The sequence below is a fragment of the Phyllostomus hastatus genome, unplaced genomic scaffold (assembly GCF_019186645.2).
Source record: "Phyllostomus hastatus isolate PE091 unplaced genomic scaffold, TTU_PhHast_1.1 phas_contig_948, whole genome shotgun sequence".
Classification (NCBI taxonomy): domain Eukaryota; kingdom Metazoa; phylum Chordata; class Mammalia; order Chiroptera; family Phyllostomidae; genus Phyllostomus; species Phyllostomus hastatus.
The window spans coordinates 2,296,720-2,311,203 of record NW_025333993.1 but is presented as its reverse complement, the minus strand read 5'-3'; the positions used below and the strand labels follow the sequence as shown (position 1 = coordinate 2,311,203).

Here is a 14,484-nt window from a genome sequence, read left to right as displayed (position 1 = left end):
TGGGGAAAAGCTACAGGGATTAAGAAGCATAAATGGTAGGTACAAAATAGACAGGAGAATGTTAAGAATAGTACAGGAAATGGAGAAGCCAAAAAGCTTATATGCTTGACCCATGGACATGAACTAAGGGGGGGACAGCTGGAGGGAAGAAGGGTACCAGGAGAAGGGCAAAGAGGACAAAAATTGGGACTTTAATAGCATAATCAACAAAACTTACTTAAAAAAAAGAAGAGCAAATCAGGTAAGTTGATGTTGGCAATACTCATTTCAAGTTCTCCAGCAAATGCAAATGTTACCTCCAATTATTTACCCTCTTTATATCCCTTCATCAAGAAACTAGCAACTAATTGAGGAGATTTTGTTACATTTACTACAGAAAGAGTGACGCAGAATATTTCAACTAAGAGTATAAAACTCCAGGTCAAAGTGGCTTAAGCAGTAATGACATTTATTACTCATTTCAAGTTCAGAAGCAAGCCTGCATTCAGTGGCTTGACTGTGTCATCACAGAACTCGGTCCATTCTCTCCATTCTGTCCCCCACATTATCGCCTGTGAAGCTGACTCACTCACGGTGAGACGCAACAGGACTCTGGGCCACACGCTTCCTTGTTCACATCCAATGAAGGAGAAGGTCTCCATCATCCCTGGAGTTGGGTGGACCTACTTAGCTCGTGTGCCTACCTCCAGACCAGTGACTGCGGGCACAAGGATGCCATACATTGACAGGCATAAGCCTTGACACGGAAACTAGTGACTGGCACAAGGAAAGACTGCCATGACTGCCTCAACCGTCTTACACATGGGAGTCACCTGAAGAGGTGTGACAATCCTAGCGCCTGGGCCCCTGGGCCCCACTCCCAATCAATTAGATTACAACCTCTAGAGATGGGCACCCAAGGTGGACTGTCAGGGTGTGTATGTGTATGTGTGTCCCCCCACTCTCTTCACAAAAGCCCCTAATGGAGTCTAGGATCTCTTTCCCAAAGTCATATGGGCCATGAAAGGGAGAATGAAGCCCTGAATAGATGGGCACAAGGAACAGATGAAAGGGCCACCCACAGGGTCCGGTATAGACAGACATAAGCAAGTAAGTCACGGAAGAAAGGCAGCATGGTTCCTAATCCAAGCTGCAACCGGCTCAGGAACCGCATTATCCTCTGCACTGTCTGGTGCACAGTTTTACGTCAGGCAAAACAGGGAGAGTAATCTTAGACTGCTATGTTCAGCTACAATTGTAACAGATGACTCTGAAGAGCCCTGTACATTGCACCTAAGTGAGCAGAACTCTAATGGGCACCTTTCTGGATCAAATGGGATGGTAGCGGGGGTAGGGGGGTGGTCCCTGAGTGCTGCATGCTCCATAGATTGGTCACAGTGGCCACCTGGCACCCTGGCAATGTCTGCGCTGTGCCTGAGTCTCTTTGCAGGGACATCCTGGCTGGGGGGGTGCTGCAGGCAGGATCGTACATTGCTCCGGCTGTGTACCTTTCAGTTCCCGCCAGGACCCCTTCTGAACTATATGACCTTGGGGCATGAAAGTTTTTCTCTACAATTTTATCACTTAAAATGTCATGCTTGCGTCCAAGAAATATAACAACAAATATTTAATAAATGCTAACTCCCCAGTTTTGATCTTCTAAGTAGATTCTATTGACTTCTGAACAACAGCTTCTAAGCTGTTCCATAACTAATGTCATCAGCAGAATGTGTTCACAGCTGGAAGGCTGACGAATCACATGGGAAATTTCATTAGCTGAGGTTTAACAACCTTGGAAAGAACCATAATCCTAAAAGCCCTGGATCTTTCAGCAGTGAGTTAATGAAAAATACTATTCTTTTTAAAAGAATAATGCATAATTTGTAGAGAAAGAATTATTATAATAATTATTCTATTATTAGTGGCCTATATTAAAACAAACCACCAAAAATAAAGCAAATATCACATTTTAGTAAGTTACTTTTATGTCAGAAAGGAAGTCTCCATTTAAAGATGAACCAGAAGAGAAAATTACTCCTAATCATGTTCAGGTCATGGTGTATTTTGAAGTTAGGTATATTAATTCTTATTTTTAATTATTTCTTTTCTACTTGAAATCAAAACCCTGAAAATTAGAATCTGATTAGTCTTAAACACAAACACGTAAAACTCACGAACCCCCCTCCCCCACCGCCCAGCCAACATCACCATCACCACTGCTGCTTCTGTCCCATTCCCTCCTAAAACCCCCCCTTATTCTTAATTCTGCGCTCTGAGGGAAGTCTCCTCCACTGTCAAAGCCTCTTCTCCATTTGTTTTCTTGATCTTTGAGTTCTGACACTGGTGGACTTTCTTCTTCTCGAATGACTATTTTCTCCTTTCTAAAGAAAATTTCTAAATCACTTCCATTCACTGCTCTACTCAGTGCTCACGGCCTCCCTCTGAGGCACACAAAACCAGAATCTGTATTTTTATTCTGCGGTGGCAAGCCCATCATCACAGAATCTGAGGGACTCACGCGGAGTCACAAGCTAGGAAACTTTAGGAGGGAGAGGGACCTGCCCCTTGAACTCGGAGCTCCCAGAGACCCCCCTCCTCTGCTCAGGCCCCTGCCCCCAACCCCGGCAGACCGGCCTCGGCCGGGCGGGCTGCCGGCCCTGTGCCCCTGGTCAGTGCTCTGCTTTGTCACTGCTTCAGGAATGAGCCCCAAGCCACGGCTCTGGGCTGTCATGTGAACTCCGAGTTTCCCATCTCCAGTAACTTTTTGAATGGTTCCATTTAAATATGTATATATTTATTTTCTATATTAGAAAGGGGAGTTAGTTTACATGGAAGATGGGTTTGGTGTGGGACATGTTCAGTTTGTGGTAATACTAAAAATATATGTATTTATATACATATTTATATATAAATTTAGTATGTATATAAATGTAAATATATACATTTAGTATTTTATGATAAAATTTATATACATATTTAGTATTACCACACTGAGCATGTCCCACACCAAACTCATCTTCCATGTAAACTAACTTCCCTTTCTAAATTGACTATGAGTTCATTATACTTGGATCAGATTACATTAAATTTTAGATTGTTGGGTCTGACATATGTAAACCAAATGTTTTCTGACATCCTTCAAGATATGAGGTAGTCACTTGACCACTCAACTCTATCAACAGCTGAAAATCAAACATGTAGACTGTGCTTCTCGCTGAAAGTACGTACGTAAGCGCTGATTAGCCAGCGAGAACAGCCCTGCTGTCTCCCATGGAGGGGGGCTTCTTTGTTCCACTGGCCTTTCTGAAGGACGAGTTCCGAGTTGATACTGTTGGAGAGGTTATTTTTTTTTTGTTTTTTAGAAGATAAATACAACAGTGTTGCACTAAGAGTCTGATCAGTAGGCTAATCTTTGTAAATAAAGACCTCACTGTCCTGCAAGGCAGAAGGACACCGGTTTGATTTTTGATTCCCAGTCGGGGCACATGTCTTGGGTGCAGGTCTGGTCCCTGGCAACTAACCAATGTTTTCTCTCCCTCTCTTTCTCCCTCCCTTCCCCTCTCTCTGGTAAGTAAATAAGTAAGTAAATAAACAAACATATTTTTAAAGACCTTATGTCAAATAGTTTTCTTTCTGATCTAGTGGTTACCATCATTGCTCATGTAATAAGATGTAGCTCACTAGAATCATAACATATGTATTACTCTTTCAACGTCGCATGTTTAATAGGAATGCTAAAAACATGTAACTACCAACCAAACCTCTCACCCTTTCTGTGCATGTAACACAAGTATATGTAACCAAACACCAAATATTCCCTTGTGAAACCACCAAACTCCAAATGATGCTCTTCCTTCGCGGCCTGAGATGTGCACAGCTGCACACAGACTGAAGTCTTTCACTGGCTCATCTGAAGTGCGCTTGGAGCACCTCCGTGTGTCAGAGGCGCCTGGGACCCACCCACGAACCAAACAAAGACCCCAGCCTCCTGGAAAGCTCTCCTCCCAGCGAGGACACAAGACACACCAAATGGAACAGGGAAACGATGCGGTGCGTCAGGAGGTGACTGGAGGGTGAAGAGGAATCAAGTGTGGGGAGGAGGACAGACACAGCCCTAACTGAAAGGAAAATGATGCTTTAACTTAAAAAAAAAAACAAAAAACGAAAAAAAAACCCAAAACGAGGAATTATTCACTGAAGGTGCTGGAATAACGCAAAATTTGAGAAAAAACTAAGCAACAGCCCTGGAAAGGACAGGCTGAAGGTGACTGCGAACTACAGAATGCGTGTTGCATCTCCTGTGTCAGTGCTTCTGACTTGACTTCGTGACTGGTGTTTCTGAGGTTACTCTGGACACGGGTGAACTCGCCCCAGGTAGCTCTGGAGCCACACTTAATAGTTCCGTGGCCGAGAGGAGGAGAAAATGCCCTTCCTCACCAGAGGCAGACAGACAACTTCTACAGGAAGCCTCTGGTGCAGTTCAGCTCCTGCGCCTATCGCTGAGGTCACCACTGCAGCTCGGCCGGCCCCGCGCAGAGCAGCAGTCAGGGGAGGGAGCTCGCTCCACAGGAAGGAGCAGGAGCTTACTGAGCAGACCGGGAAACCAACCCACAGAAACGAAGTCGAGGCTAACTTTCCCGGCCCAACATGAGGACTGGAGCTCACGAGGGTGGGTGACTGACCCGAGGGTTCCACCTGCGGAGTGTGCAAAGCAGGTGGAGTCTTCAGGCAACATCAGCCAGAGGTGGGTAGCCACTAAGTGCTTGCAGGCTGTGGTAAAGAGACCGGGAAGCCTGGGCAAGGTGGCATGGACCCAGGAGACCCGCAGAAGTCCAGTCAGAGCTCAGCTCAGTGAAGGGAGAGGCCAGAGGCCACGTGGAAAGCTAGATGACCACTGCCGTCCAGGCAACCCTGGCCTGAGGGACACCAGACCCTCCTTCCGAGTGGGGGCCGAGCTGCACAGGGTGTACACACTGAGGCTGCAGCAGAGGGTACTGAGAGAGGCAGGCTTCTGATAACAGGGATTCTGCAGAAACCTAGGATGTGGTTCCTACCAAAAACGTATATACAGTCTAGCTGTAGCTAACAGGCATTCGTGAAACACGGTAACAAAAAAAAAAACTACGTCAAACTGTCTCTAAGTAAAATGGGAAAGAGCAGAGAACTCAACGTGGGCCAGAGCAGCGGAAGCAAGCTCCTGAGAGGGACGAGCTGAGCTAAGCCTTCAAACCCAGGCAGGAACAGGGAAGAGGTACAGAGTGACCGCAGTACCCACAGCTGCTGAGACGGAGGGGGCCGAGGCGAAGGGGGCAAAGATGCAGGGAGCTGTGCAGAGTATGTGAGAAGGAGAAGACCAGAGGAGGGAATGCCCATTAACCCAGTGGCTGCCATACACCCACCAGGCCCAGGCGGGCACCTGACACGACGACCTCCATAATCCCCGCTCTGCAGATGACGGCAGAGGCGTGAGCGAGGGTCGGTTCTTGCTGACAGTCCTACAGCCCTGACAGAGCAGAATTCAGATCGGACCGCTGGGCTGTCAGGTTCACACCTACGCTGGCTCAGCACCGGTTCAGGAGTAAGGAGGGGGCGGAGCGTGGGAAGTCTGAGGGCGGGTGCTGGGAGTGGGACAAGAGTCTCAGGTGAGACTTCTGAGAGTTCTGTCTTCTTGAGCAGGGGACACTGAGACTGTGAGGAGAGGGGAGTGGGTGTGGGGGGGGAGAACAGTCAGCGAAGAAGCTGATTTGGTCATCTAGGTGCAAGGTATCAAGGGAGGACAGAACAACACAAGATCTTTGTTCCTTTTTAATTATGGTAAAAAAAAAAAAACCACCCTCAAATTTAGCCTCTTAAGGTACAGCACAGTATCAGTGAGCATGTGCACACTGCTGTATGACGGCTCTCCAGAACACTTCCACCTTGCACGACCGAAAGGCCGTACCCATGGAAGAGCAGTTCCCCATCCCCGCTGCCCCAGCCACAGGCCACTGCCCTTCTGTTTTGTCTGAGTTTGCTTGCTTTAGATCCTGCCTGTAAGGAGACTCAGACAGTGTTTGTTCCTTTGTGTGTGTCTGGCTTACTTCACTGAGCGTAATGTCCTCAGGTTCATCTCTGCTGCAGCATGTGTCAGAACATCCCTTCCTAAGGCTGAATAATGTTCCATCCTGTGGATGAATCACATTTTCTTTGCCCATTTGGCTGTCGGCGGACATTCAAGTTGCTTCCTTATCTTGGCCATTGCGGATCATGCTACAATGATCACGGGCGTGAGAATCTCTCTTCAAGGTAATGTTTTCGATCACTCTGGATAAATACCTAGAAACGGGATAAGCTCTTTCACTCTCACCAGCAGTCCTTCAAAGAGCAGTTGCAGCCGAGAGCGCTTCGGAAACGCCAGCCCACCTGCGTGCCGCACTCACGCACGGCAGGGTGGCCTCCACCAGCCTCTCTGCGTCGGAGTTGTCCTCTGGTGTGATTTTATTCTAGCTGTAAGAACTTCCTTTCTTGAACAGGAGGTCTCCTACCAATAACGTCTCTGCCTTTGTTTATCCAAAAATATATTTTGCCTTCATTTTTGAAGAAAAGTGTAGCTGGATATAGAATTTTTGGCAGGCAGTCTCTCCTGCCAAAAGAACTCTCCTGCAGGCGGTCAGAACTTTGAAAACATCCCTCTGCTTTGACCACTGTTTCCAACAAGCAGCAAGCTGATAATCTTACTGCCCTTCCTTCATACACGCTTTTCTCCTGCTGATTTCAGGATGTTCTCTTTGTCTTGAGATTTAACAGTTTAACTATAATGTATCCAGACATAGATCTCTTTGGGCTTACCCTTCTGGGAATACACTGTATTTCTCGAATGTATAGACTCTCTTCCAACAAAGTTAGAAATTTTAAGGTGTTATTTCTTAAAATATTTTTCTGCTCCTTTCTCTCTTACTTCTTTTAGGGACTCTTACAGTGCACACACTGAAGTGCTTAGTAACGCCCCACAGGCCTCTGAGCTGTGGTCCTTTCTCTTCCTTCTTTGCTTCTGTTACTGTGACTAGGTAATCTCCATCCAGCTTTAAGTTGGTCGGATCCTCCTACTGCCAGCTCAGACCTGCTGCTAAACCTGCTCAGGGAAAGCTGTTCGTTTACACTTTTTTATTATTTTCTTCCTTATACTTCATCTGGGTTGTTTCACATTTTTTAGAAGTTCTTATAGTATCCTGCTTAAGGAAAGCATCTGGGAGGCGGTCTGGAAAAAGAGGACTGAGGGGGAAATGACCATTCTGCCTCTAGGCTTTGCAGCCTGCTGCTCTGTGCTAGGTCCTGAACGGGAGCTGCAGCCACCAGCCAGGTTTCCAGCCTCCGGTCTGCCCTGCGATCCCCCATCCGGACTGGCACGTGCCAATGACGTCATCTATCCTGTTGTTGCTGTTTCTCCTGATTAATAAAGGCTGTAGTCAAGGAAGCTGCTGACAGCAACCAAGGACCTCAGTTCAGTCCCCAACGGGTTTTTCCAACAATCCCAACTGAGTTTCACTTCAACCCCCAGTTTATGTGTGCCCCTAAATGGGGTGACAAATAGTAATTGCTTAATGTATAACCTCACATCCTTACACCTCCTTTATTCCAAAACACGGACATAAGGATGCCAGGATTATTTAATGGTAAATAAAGTTTAAAATTATTCATGGGGAAAAAAGAGTTCTTATAGTAGATGTTTATCTCAGTTTTCTGCTTTCTTCTTTTTAAATGCATTTCACCATTTTATATGTAATATTTTTATTACTCTTTAAAATATCTGATTGCTATTATGATTTCTTTTGCTCGTGCGTTCATTTCTACAAGTGGGATTTTACCAATTCTCTTTTTATTATCAATTTCCAGCTTTACAGTGTTGTGGTTAAAGAAGATGTTCCATATGACTCTGATAGTCTGAAATTTGTTGAGAGTCTCTTGATAGCCCAGAAAAGTCACTTTTGTAAACGTTCTATGTGTGCAGGAAACACACGGAGAGTTCTATGCATCCAGGAGGGCAAACTGGGTAACTTTTTATAAATTATTCATATCCCTATTGAGACTTCCATCTTTTTTATCTATCCCTTCTTTTATTTAAGCACATTAAATGTCCTTATTTTATACGGGTCTGATGATTTTTCTGGTGATGAATGCCTGAGATTAGAAAGCTGTTATTTCACTAATGATGTTTCCCGTGCTCTTCGTGATTTTTAACACGTGAGCTCAAGTTCTCGGAACCTCACCTGCAAAAATTCTTTAGGAACTTGGTTGAAGTCAAAGAATCCTCCAGAAATGATTTGCACTGTTCTCTAAATGGGGACCACCCAGTCGGTTTAATTAAGTCTTCAAAGCGGCAGGAAAACCAGCCCGCGATGACTGATGCTCAGAGATTTTTTCCCCCACTGTGCTCACTGCCAAAGGTCCAAAAGGCGATCTCCCTGCAGGCCCCAAGGGTCAGAGGAGCACCTTCCGTTCACCTCGGTACTGTCGGTAAATGCCTTTGACAGCCCCGTCAGGCTGTTCAGCTGGGGTGGAATCTTCAGCTTTGCTTCCTGTCCCCACCCCCTGAGGCCACAGAACCTGAAGGTCAAGTCTGACAAATGCCCTCAAAGCAGGGCATTTTTTGCCAACTCTGCTTTTGTGATCAGGGAATAACTACTGTTTTCCTAGCTCGGAGGAACATTCCTTTAGCTATCTCCCAGCAAGAACCTTCTCCTTTCTGTGTGTCCACTCCCTTCCTTAATCATTAAGCCCTCAGGACATCAGATTCTGGTCAGCATGAAACTGCTTTAAGAACAAAGTCTCAGGCCTGCTGACCACAGAAACAAAGTTTCCTCAAACTAAAGATAACATCTTGACCTCAGTTGTGTTTTCAGCCCCAGGCCCTTGAAAGCAGAACAACCCTACTGACCACATTCTCATGAAATTAGGATGACCCACAGTTGACATTAGGGCCTGATACCAATGACCACCCACTCCTAACTCCCTTAGTCACCATGATTAATGAGTTTCCCCATACATAATCTGTCCCAGGCAGGCCAGCAGAAGCCAGGTTTTGTTTTTTTATTTTTAGCATTAAAGTAATAAATGTTCTTGCAGGATACAAGATCAGTATTTCATTTTTTTAATTATATTTTATTGATTATGCTATTACAGTTGTCCTGATTTTTCTCCCTTTGTCCCCTTCACCCAGCACCCCCACTCCCTCAGGCAACCCCACCCACCATTGCTCCTGTCTGTGGGTCATGCGTGTAAATTCTTTGTCTGCTCCACTTCCAGGAGCCAGGTTTCAGAATATTAGTTCACCTGTGCCTCTAGGTTTAGCGCCACTTCCTTAAATAAGTCTCCAGTTTCTCTGCTGCAAACTACTGTTCCGTGTTACTGGGCTTTGATGTGCACAGGCAAATGGACCCCCGGAGTCCACTAGCATGTGTTGGCTGTTTTCAGTGAGGAGCATTGGTCTGGGAAATATCCCCTCACACCCCGGGCTCCCAGTGCCTGGCCCGCAAGGGTGGACTGTGGGGAGAGCTGCGGGAAGCGCTGAAGCTCTCCAAAAAAAGAGAATGGATGACCCAGAACCAGGTGGCAGCGGTCAGTGGTGGTCAGATTCTGGATATAACGGAAAATAGAGCTGTCAGGATGTTCTGACAGATTGGATGTGGGTCTGGGAGAAAAAATAAAGACAAGAACTACCCCAAGGTTTTAAAAGGCCCGAGAAATTGGAAAAAAGTAGACTTGCTGTCAACTGAGGTTGGGAAGGCCACAGGTAGAGTTCAGTGCAGGGGAAGATTAGGAATTTAGTCTAAACACGTTGAGTTTGAAGGTCTGTTGGACGTCCAAGAGGAGATGTCGAGTAAACAGTCGGATATGCGAGTCTGCAGTTCGGGGAGAAGTCTGGGCTGGAGACACAAATTTGCTGCAACTGATCAATGTTTCATGTTAATTAGACAAACGAAATAAATGTGAGATGGTCTGCAAACACCTAGCCAACATGGAAACCTGGGTAGGAAATGCAGCACTACTGTTAAAAGAGTCATCATAACACGTTTGCATTAACGGTTACACAACTTGTGGTCATCATCCCAATACACTCTGTTCTCATTAGCTATTTGCTAGAGTTCTTTGCCAGCCCTGTGGCTTAAAAGGAATGTGAAGAATCTGGAGAACGCCTGGGAAAAGGCCAGCCACATAGTTGAATAAAGGGAGGGAAAATGATCCAGCAAAGGTTAAAAGAAATTAGATTATTTAGTCAGAAATGATTAACAGTAGAGAAGTCCAAGTGCTTGAAAGCAATTTGCCACCTTTAGGTCAACTGAAATAAAAGAAAATGAGCTTTCATTTTAGCATGGAAGACTCAGATTAAAAATAAAAAAGGGAAACTAACACCAATTTAACACCTGCTGTATGAGTACTGAGTAGCAGCCCAAGCACTGCTGCCCTTCAGTGAACGTGAAGGCCCCGGGGGCAGAAATCCCCGCTCACACACAGATCAGAGACGAGGGGCCCTGAAAGGGGAGGCAGGTTCTAAGCAGGAGAGCTGCAGTGTCCGTCTGGGTCTACCAAATCCGAAGTCTATGTTCTTTAAAATATACTGAATTTCCTAATGGAAAAACTGATAAAAGTAGAAGCTGATTACTGAGAGAAGTAGTAAAATCATTTTTCCTAGATCTTCTTAAATTAGAAAACATTCTTATTAGTCTAGATAAGCCAGTTTTCAAATTCTCTTCTAGTCCTAAACTACTATTACAATCTAGAATCCTGAAAGCAATCACACCACCTGAACAGAGGAAGCACACATTATTTGTCAGGGAACTATTTTTGCTCCTATTTTCCTATCCTACAGTACAGTACGTATTCGCCTTCCTAAAATACACACCAAATCCTGTAACAAAGGTCCATTTTTAAGTTAAGGTAATTTCATACACAACTCAGGGGTCAAACACCCCGGGCTCAGCACACCTTGTTTTTGTTTGACTGTGATAACAGCTCTAAGGATATCGAGTAAGGTGACCTCTAGAAACATCTGTGAGGGTTAGAGCTGTGCTCACTGTGTTTTTAACAAAAGAACAGCGCTGACTTCGTGGACAGGAAAGCCTGATGCCCCAGGGGCAAAAAGCTGCACCAGCCCTACTGCGCGTGACCGTGACCGAGGTTCAGGCAGGAAGAGCCGGGCTGGTGCAAGAGCTCTGGGTGCGGCGCGTGTGAGGAACAGCCGCCCCTGGGGTCGCTCGCTCCCCAGGGAGCTGCACAAACTACAGTGAAACTCCCAACAAGTTTTACTCAGCCCAGGAAAATTTCTAGAGCAGGAGGGCTAGAAAGGGCCATAGAGAACATTTAGCCTAGGGCCCTCTTTTTATGAGAAAGTAGACAATTTGCAGAAGGCGCTGAGGATCCCTGTCTGCAAGCCGGCTGAAACAGAGAGGGGCGTGTGGCCTCAGGACGCCTGTCTCAGAGGCCAGGCCAAGCTGGGCCTGGAGGGAAGTGCCGCTGAGAAGTCCCCCAGAACCGAGGTTCCCATCTCCGAGGCACTTCATTAGTCCTAATAAAAATGCAAATTAAGACCACAGTGAGGTACTGATACAGCCCTACTGGAATGTCTAATGAAGAATGACCATCAGACAGACTGACCAGGCTATGCGGAGGCCAGAAAGCTAACACACTGCTTGGGGGAGAACAAAATGGTACAACCACTTTGGAAAACTATTTGACAGCTTCATAAAAACTAACATACACCTACCACATGACCTAGATATTCCACTCCTAGGTATCTACCCAAGAGAAATAAAAGCATATGTCCATGCAAAGACTTACATAAAATGTTCATAGCAGCTTTATTTATAATAGCCAAAACCTGGAGACAACCCAAATGCCCATTAACAGCTGAATAAATAACCAATTGTGGTATAGCCGTGTAACAGAATACTACTTAGTATGAACAGATCTCAAAATAATTCTCCTGAGCATGAAAGAATACAAAATGTACAAATCTATTTATGTGACGCTGTAGCAAATGAAAATCAGTTGAGAGTGCGGAGACAGCAGGTGGTTGGGAGGCGAGAGCACAAGGTACCTTTGGGGGCGGTAGGTAAGCTCACTATCCGAACTGCGGTGATGATTTTACAGGCGTGCATGTGCACGAAAACCTATCGGTTGTTTGCCTTACCTGTGTGCAGTTCATTGCACATCAATTACACCTGAAGATGCCTGTAACAAACAATGAACATTTGCCACCAAGTGAAGCTGAAGCTCAAACATAAAAGTTTATCTAACTTAAAAAAAAACAAGTCAATTATTTTGCATACTTGAGTGAAATATGTACCTACTAAATACAGTGTTGAAAATTACAATAAACAGCCCCGGCCAGGTTACTCAGCTGGTTGGAGTGTCATCCCATACACCAAATGGCTGTGGGTTCGATTCCCAGTCAGGGCACACACCTACACTGTGGGTTTGATCCCCGGTTAGGGTGTGTACAGGAGGTAACTGATTAATGTTCCTCCCTTACATCAGTGTTTCTTTCTCTTTCTCTTGCTCTCTCGCTCTCTCAAATAAATAAACATACCCTCAGGTGAGGATTAAAAAAATTATGATGAATAGATTGGTAGAAAAATGCAGGTTAAGTAGTTGTGAAGGAGAAGAGGAAAAGAGAGTATGAATAGCTTTTATTTCAAAGAAAACAAAGAGAACACATACACATTATATATAATTAGCTATGCTACAGTGCATGCACGAATGTGAAGCTTGCGAGAGTTGTAGTTTTGCTCAGATTTCCTTTTCCCCACATTCCTTAACTCTGGGGCTGCTCTTGTACCTGCTACCCAGAGCCGCGGACAATCCCTGGAGTCCTGGACTATCCTCACAGGAAAGACAGGTTAATGGCATCTACCAGCTGTTTCATCATTTTTCTTTGTGTCACAAAATCGTACCTAAATTGAAAGCAGTATTTGAGAAACAGAACTGGAAATAGCCTGGCATACCCAAGTTTCTATCAGCCAAACACTCCTTTGAAGAAATGGTAACACGATGGGACGGTTGGCCCCAAGTTCTCATACGTGACGCGCACCCTCAGCCCGGAGGACAGGTGTGTGAGCTGTACGGAGAGACGTGCAGTAACTCTCCTTACCACTCAGAAGCCACCACAGCAAAGGGATGAATCCTGGGCTCTCGCTGATGTACTTCAAGCCTTTCAGATTGATGCTCACGTTGTACAGGGACATCAGCATTAGCCTGTAACGCAAACAGAAGGTGGTGAAGTCCGGGCCCCTCCACACTGCACTGCACCCTACATCCAGCTCCTGGCTAATAAGACCTGAGCATATTTAGGGGCTCCTTACATCCAAGTCTAAAATCTGGATGACAGGCAGAGTGATCAGAAGGTACGTAAAAATAATACTTGCTTTTGTGAGCCTACAGGAAAACGGGAAACTTGAGCAGTAAAGGCAGTAACACTACCTCTTACAGGCTCACAGCATCCAGAGACACAAACGCAGACAGGAAGCTTCACGCACCACCTTTACGGATCATCTCTATTGTTACCAATCCTGCATTTACACACGGCTAACCCTAAACTCGTGAGTACAGTGAACTCGGAGAGTTCAATTTAGCTGTTTAAATTCAATCCTATCTTTTCAGTCAATGAGCATTACCCACGACGTCTGCACAGCCAGCGGGGGGGGGGGGGGTGGGGGACATACAAGCCTGTTTAATCCACAGCCTGCGGGACGAAGAGGGCCACAACCCCAACCATTCCTACCAACCAACCACACAGAACGCAGCCCTGGCCAGTGGCTCCGCTGGTTGGAGTGTCATGCCGTACACCAAAAGGTGGAGGATTTGATTTCTGGACAGGGGCTATACCTCTGTTATGGGCTTGACCCCCACTCAAGGTGTGTATGGGAGGCAACCAAATGAAGTTTCGCATGTGGGAGGCAACCAATCAATGCTTCTCTCACATCAATGTTTCATCCATCCTTCCTTTCTCTGTCTTTCTCTGTCTTTCCCTTTCTCTCTCTCTCATTGCATATCCTTGGGTAAAGATTTTAAAATAATAATAAAAATAAAATAAAAAACAGGAAAAAAAACAGTATGCAGAGTTAAATAGGACTCTATAAGTAGTCTTGGGAACTGACCACAACAGGTAATAGAGAGTTTAATGGAAACTGGAAAACTGTAGGGACTGGTTCTGACAATACTGCAAAACAGAGATCCCAAAACTTCACATGCAAAGCAATAAAAAAGGCTACACAAGTATTTCACAAGCCCTTAAAAGAATGGATGAGCTGGCAAGAAAAGAAGGGAAACACCTCTGACCAAGAAGTCGGTGAAAACACAAATCCGGGGAGGTAAGCGCCGAAGATGCCAGATTTCGGAAGCAAGGAGCCTAAGTACTGATGGCGTCGGGCAGACGGACAGCCTCGGGCCGGCACCAGACGGACTCGGACCACAGGCCCCGCAGAAAGCCAGGGGAAAGTTAACTTTCGAGCTTGGCCAAGTCCGTACTTT

At 45.7% G+C, this 14,484-nt stretch overlaps 1 protein-coding gene across 1 annotated transcript in view; it reads right to left on the bottom strand.

Annotated features, from left to right (window-relative positions):
• Positions 1 to 14,484, bottom strand: part of LOC123828056 (heat shock transcription factor 2 binding protein) — an 83,251-nt gene that overhangs the window by 28,890 nt on the left and 39,877 nt on the right. Inside the window, exon 7 of the mRNA XM_045852610.1 lies at positions 13,106 to 13,209. Coding sequence (XP_045708566.1) covers positions 13,106 to 13,209 — 104 coding nt within the window. The remainder of the gene's footprint in view (positions 1 to 13,105; positions 13,210 to 14,484) is intronic.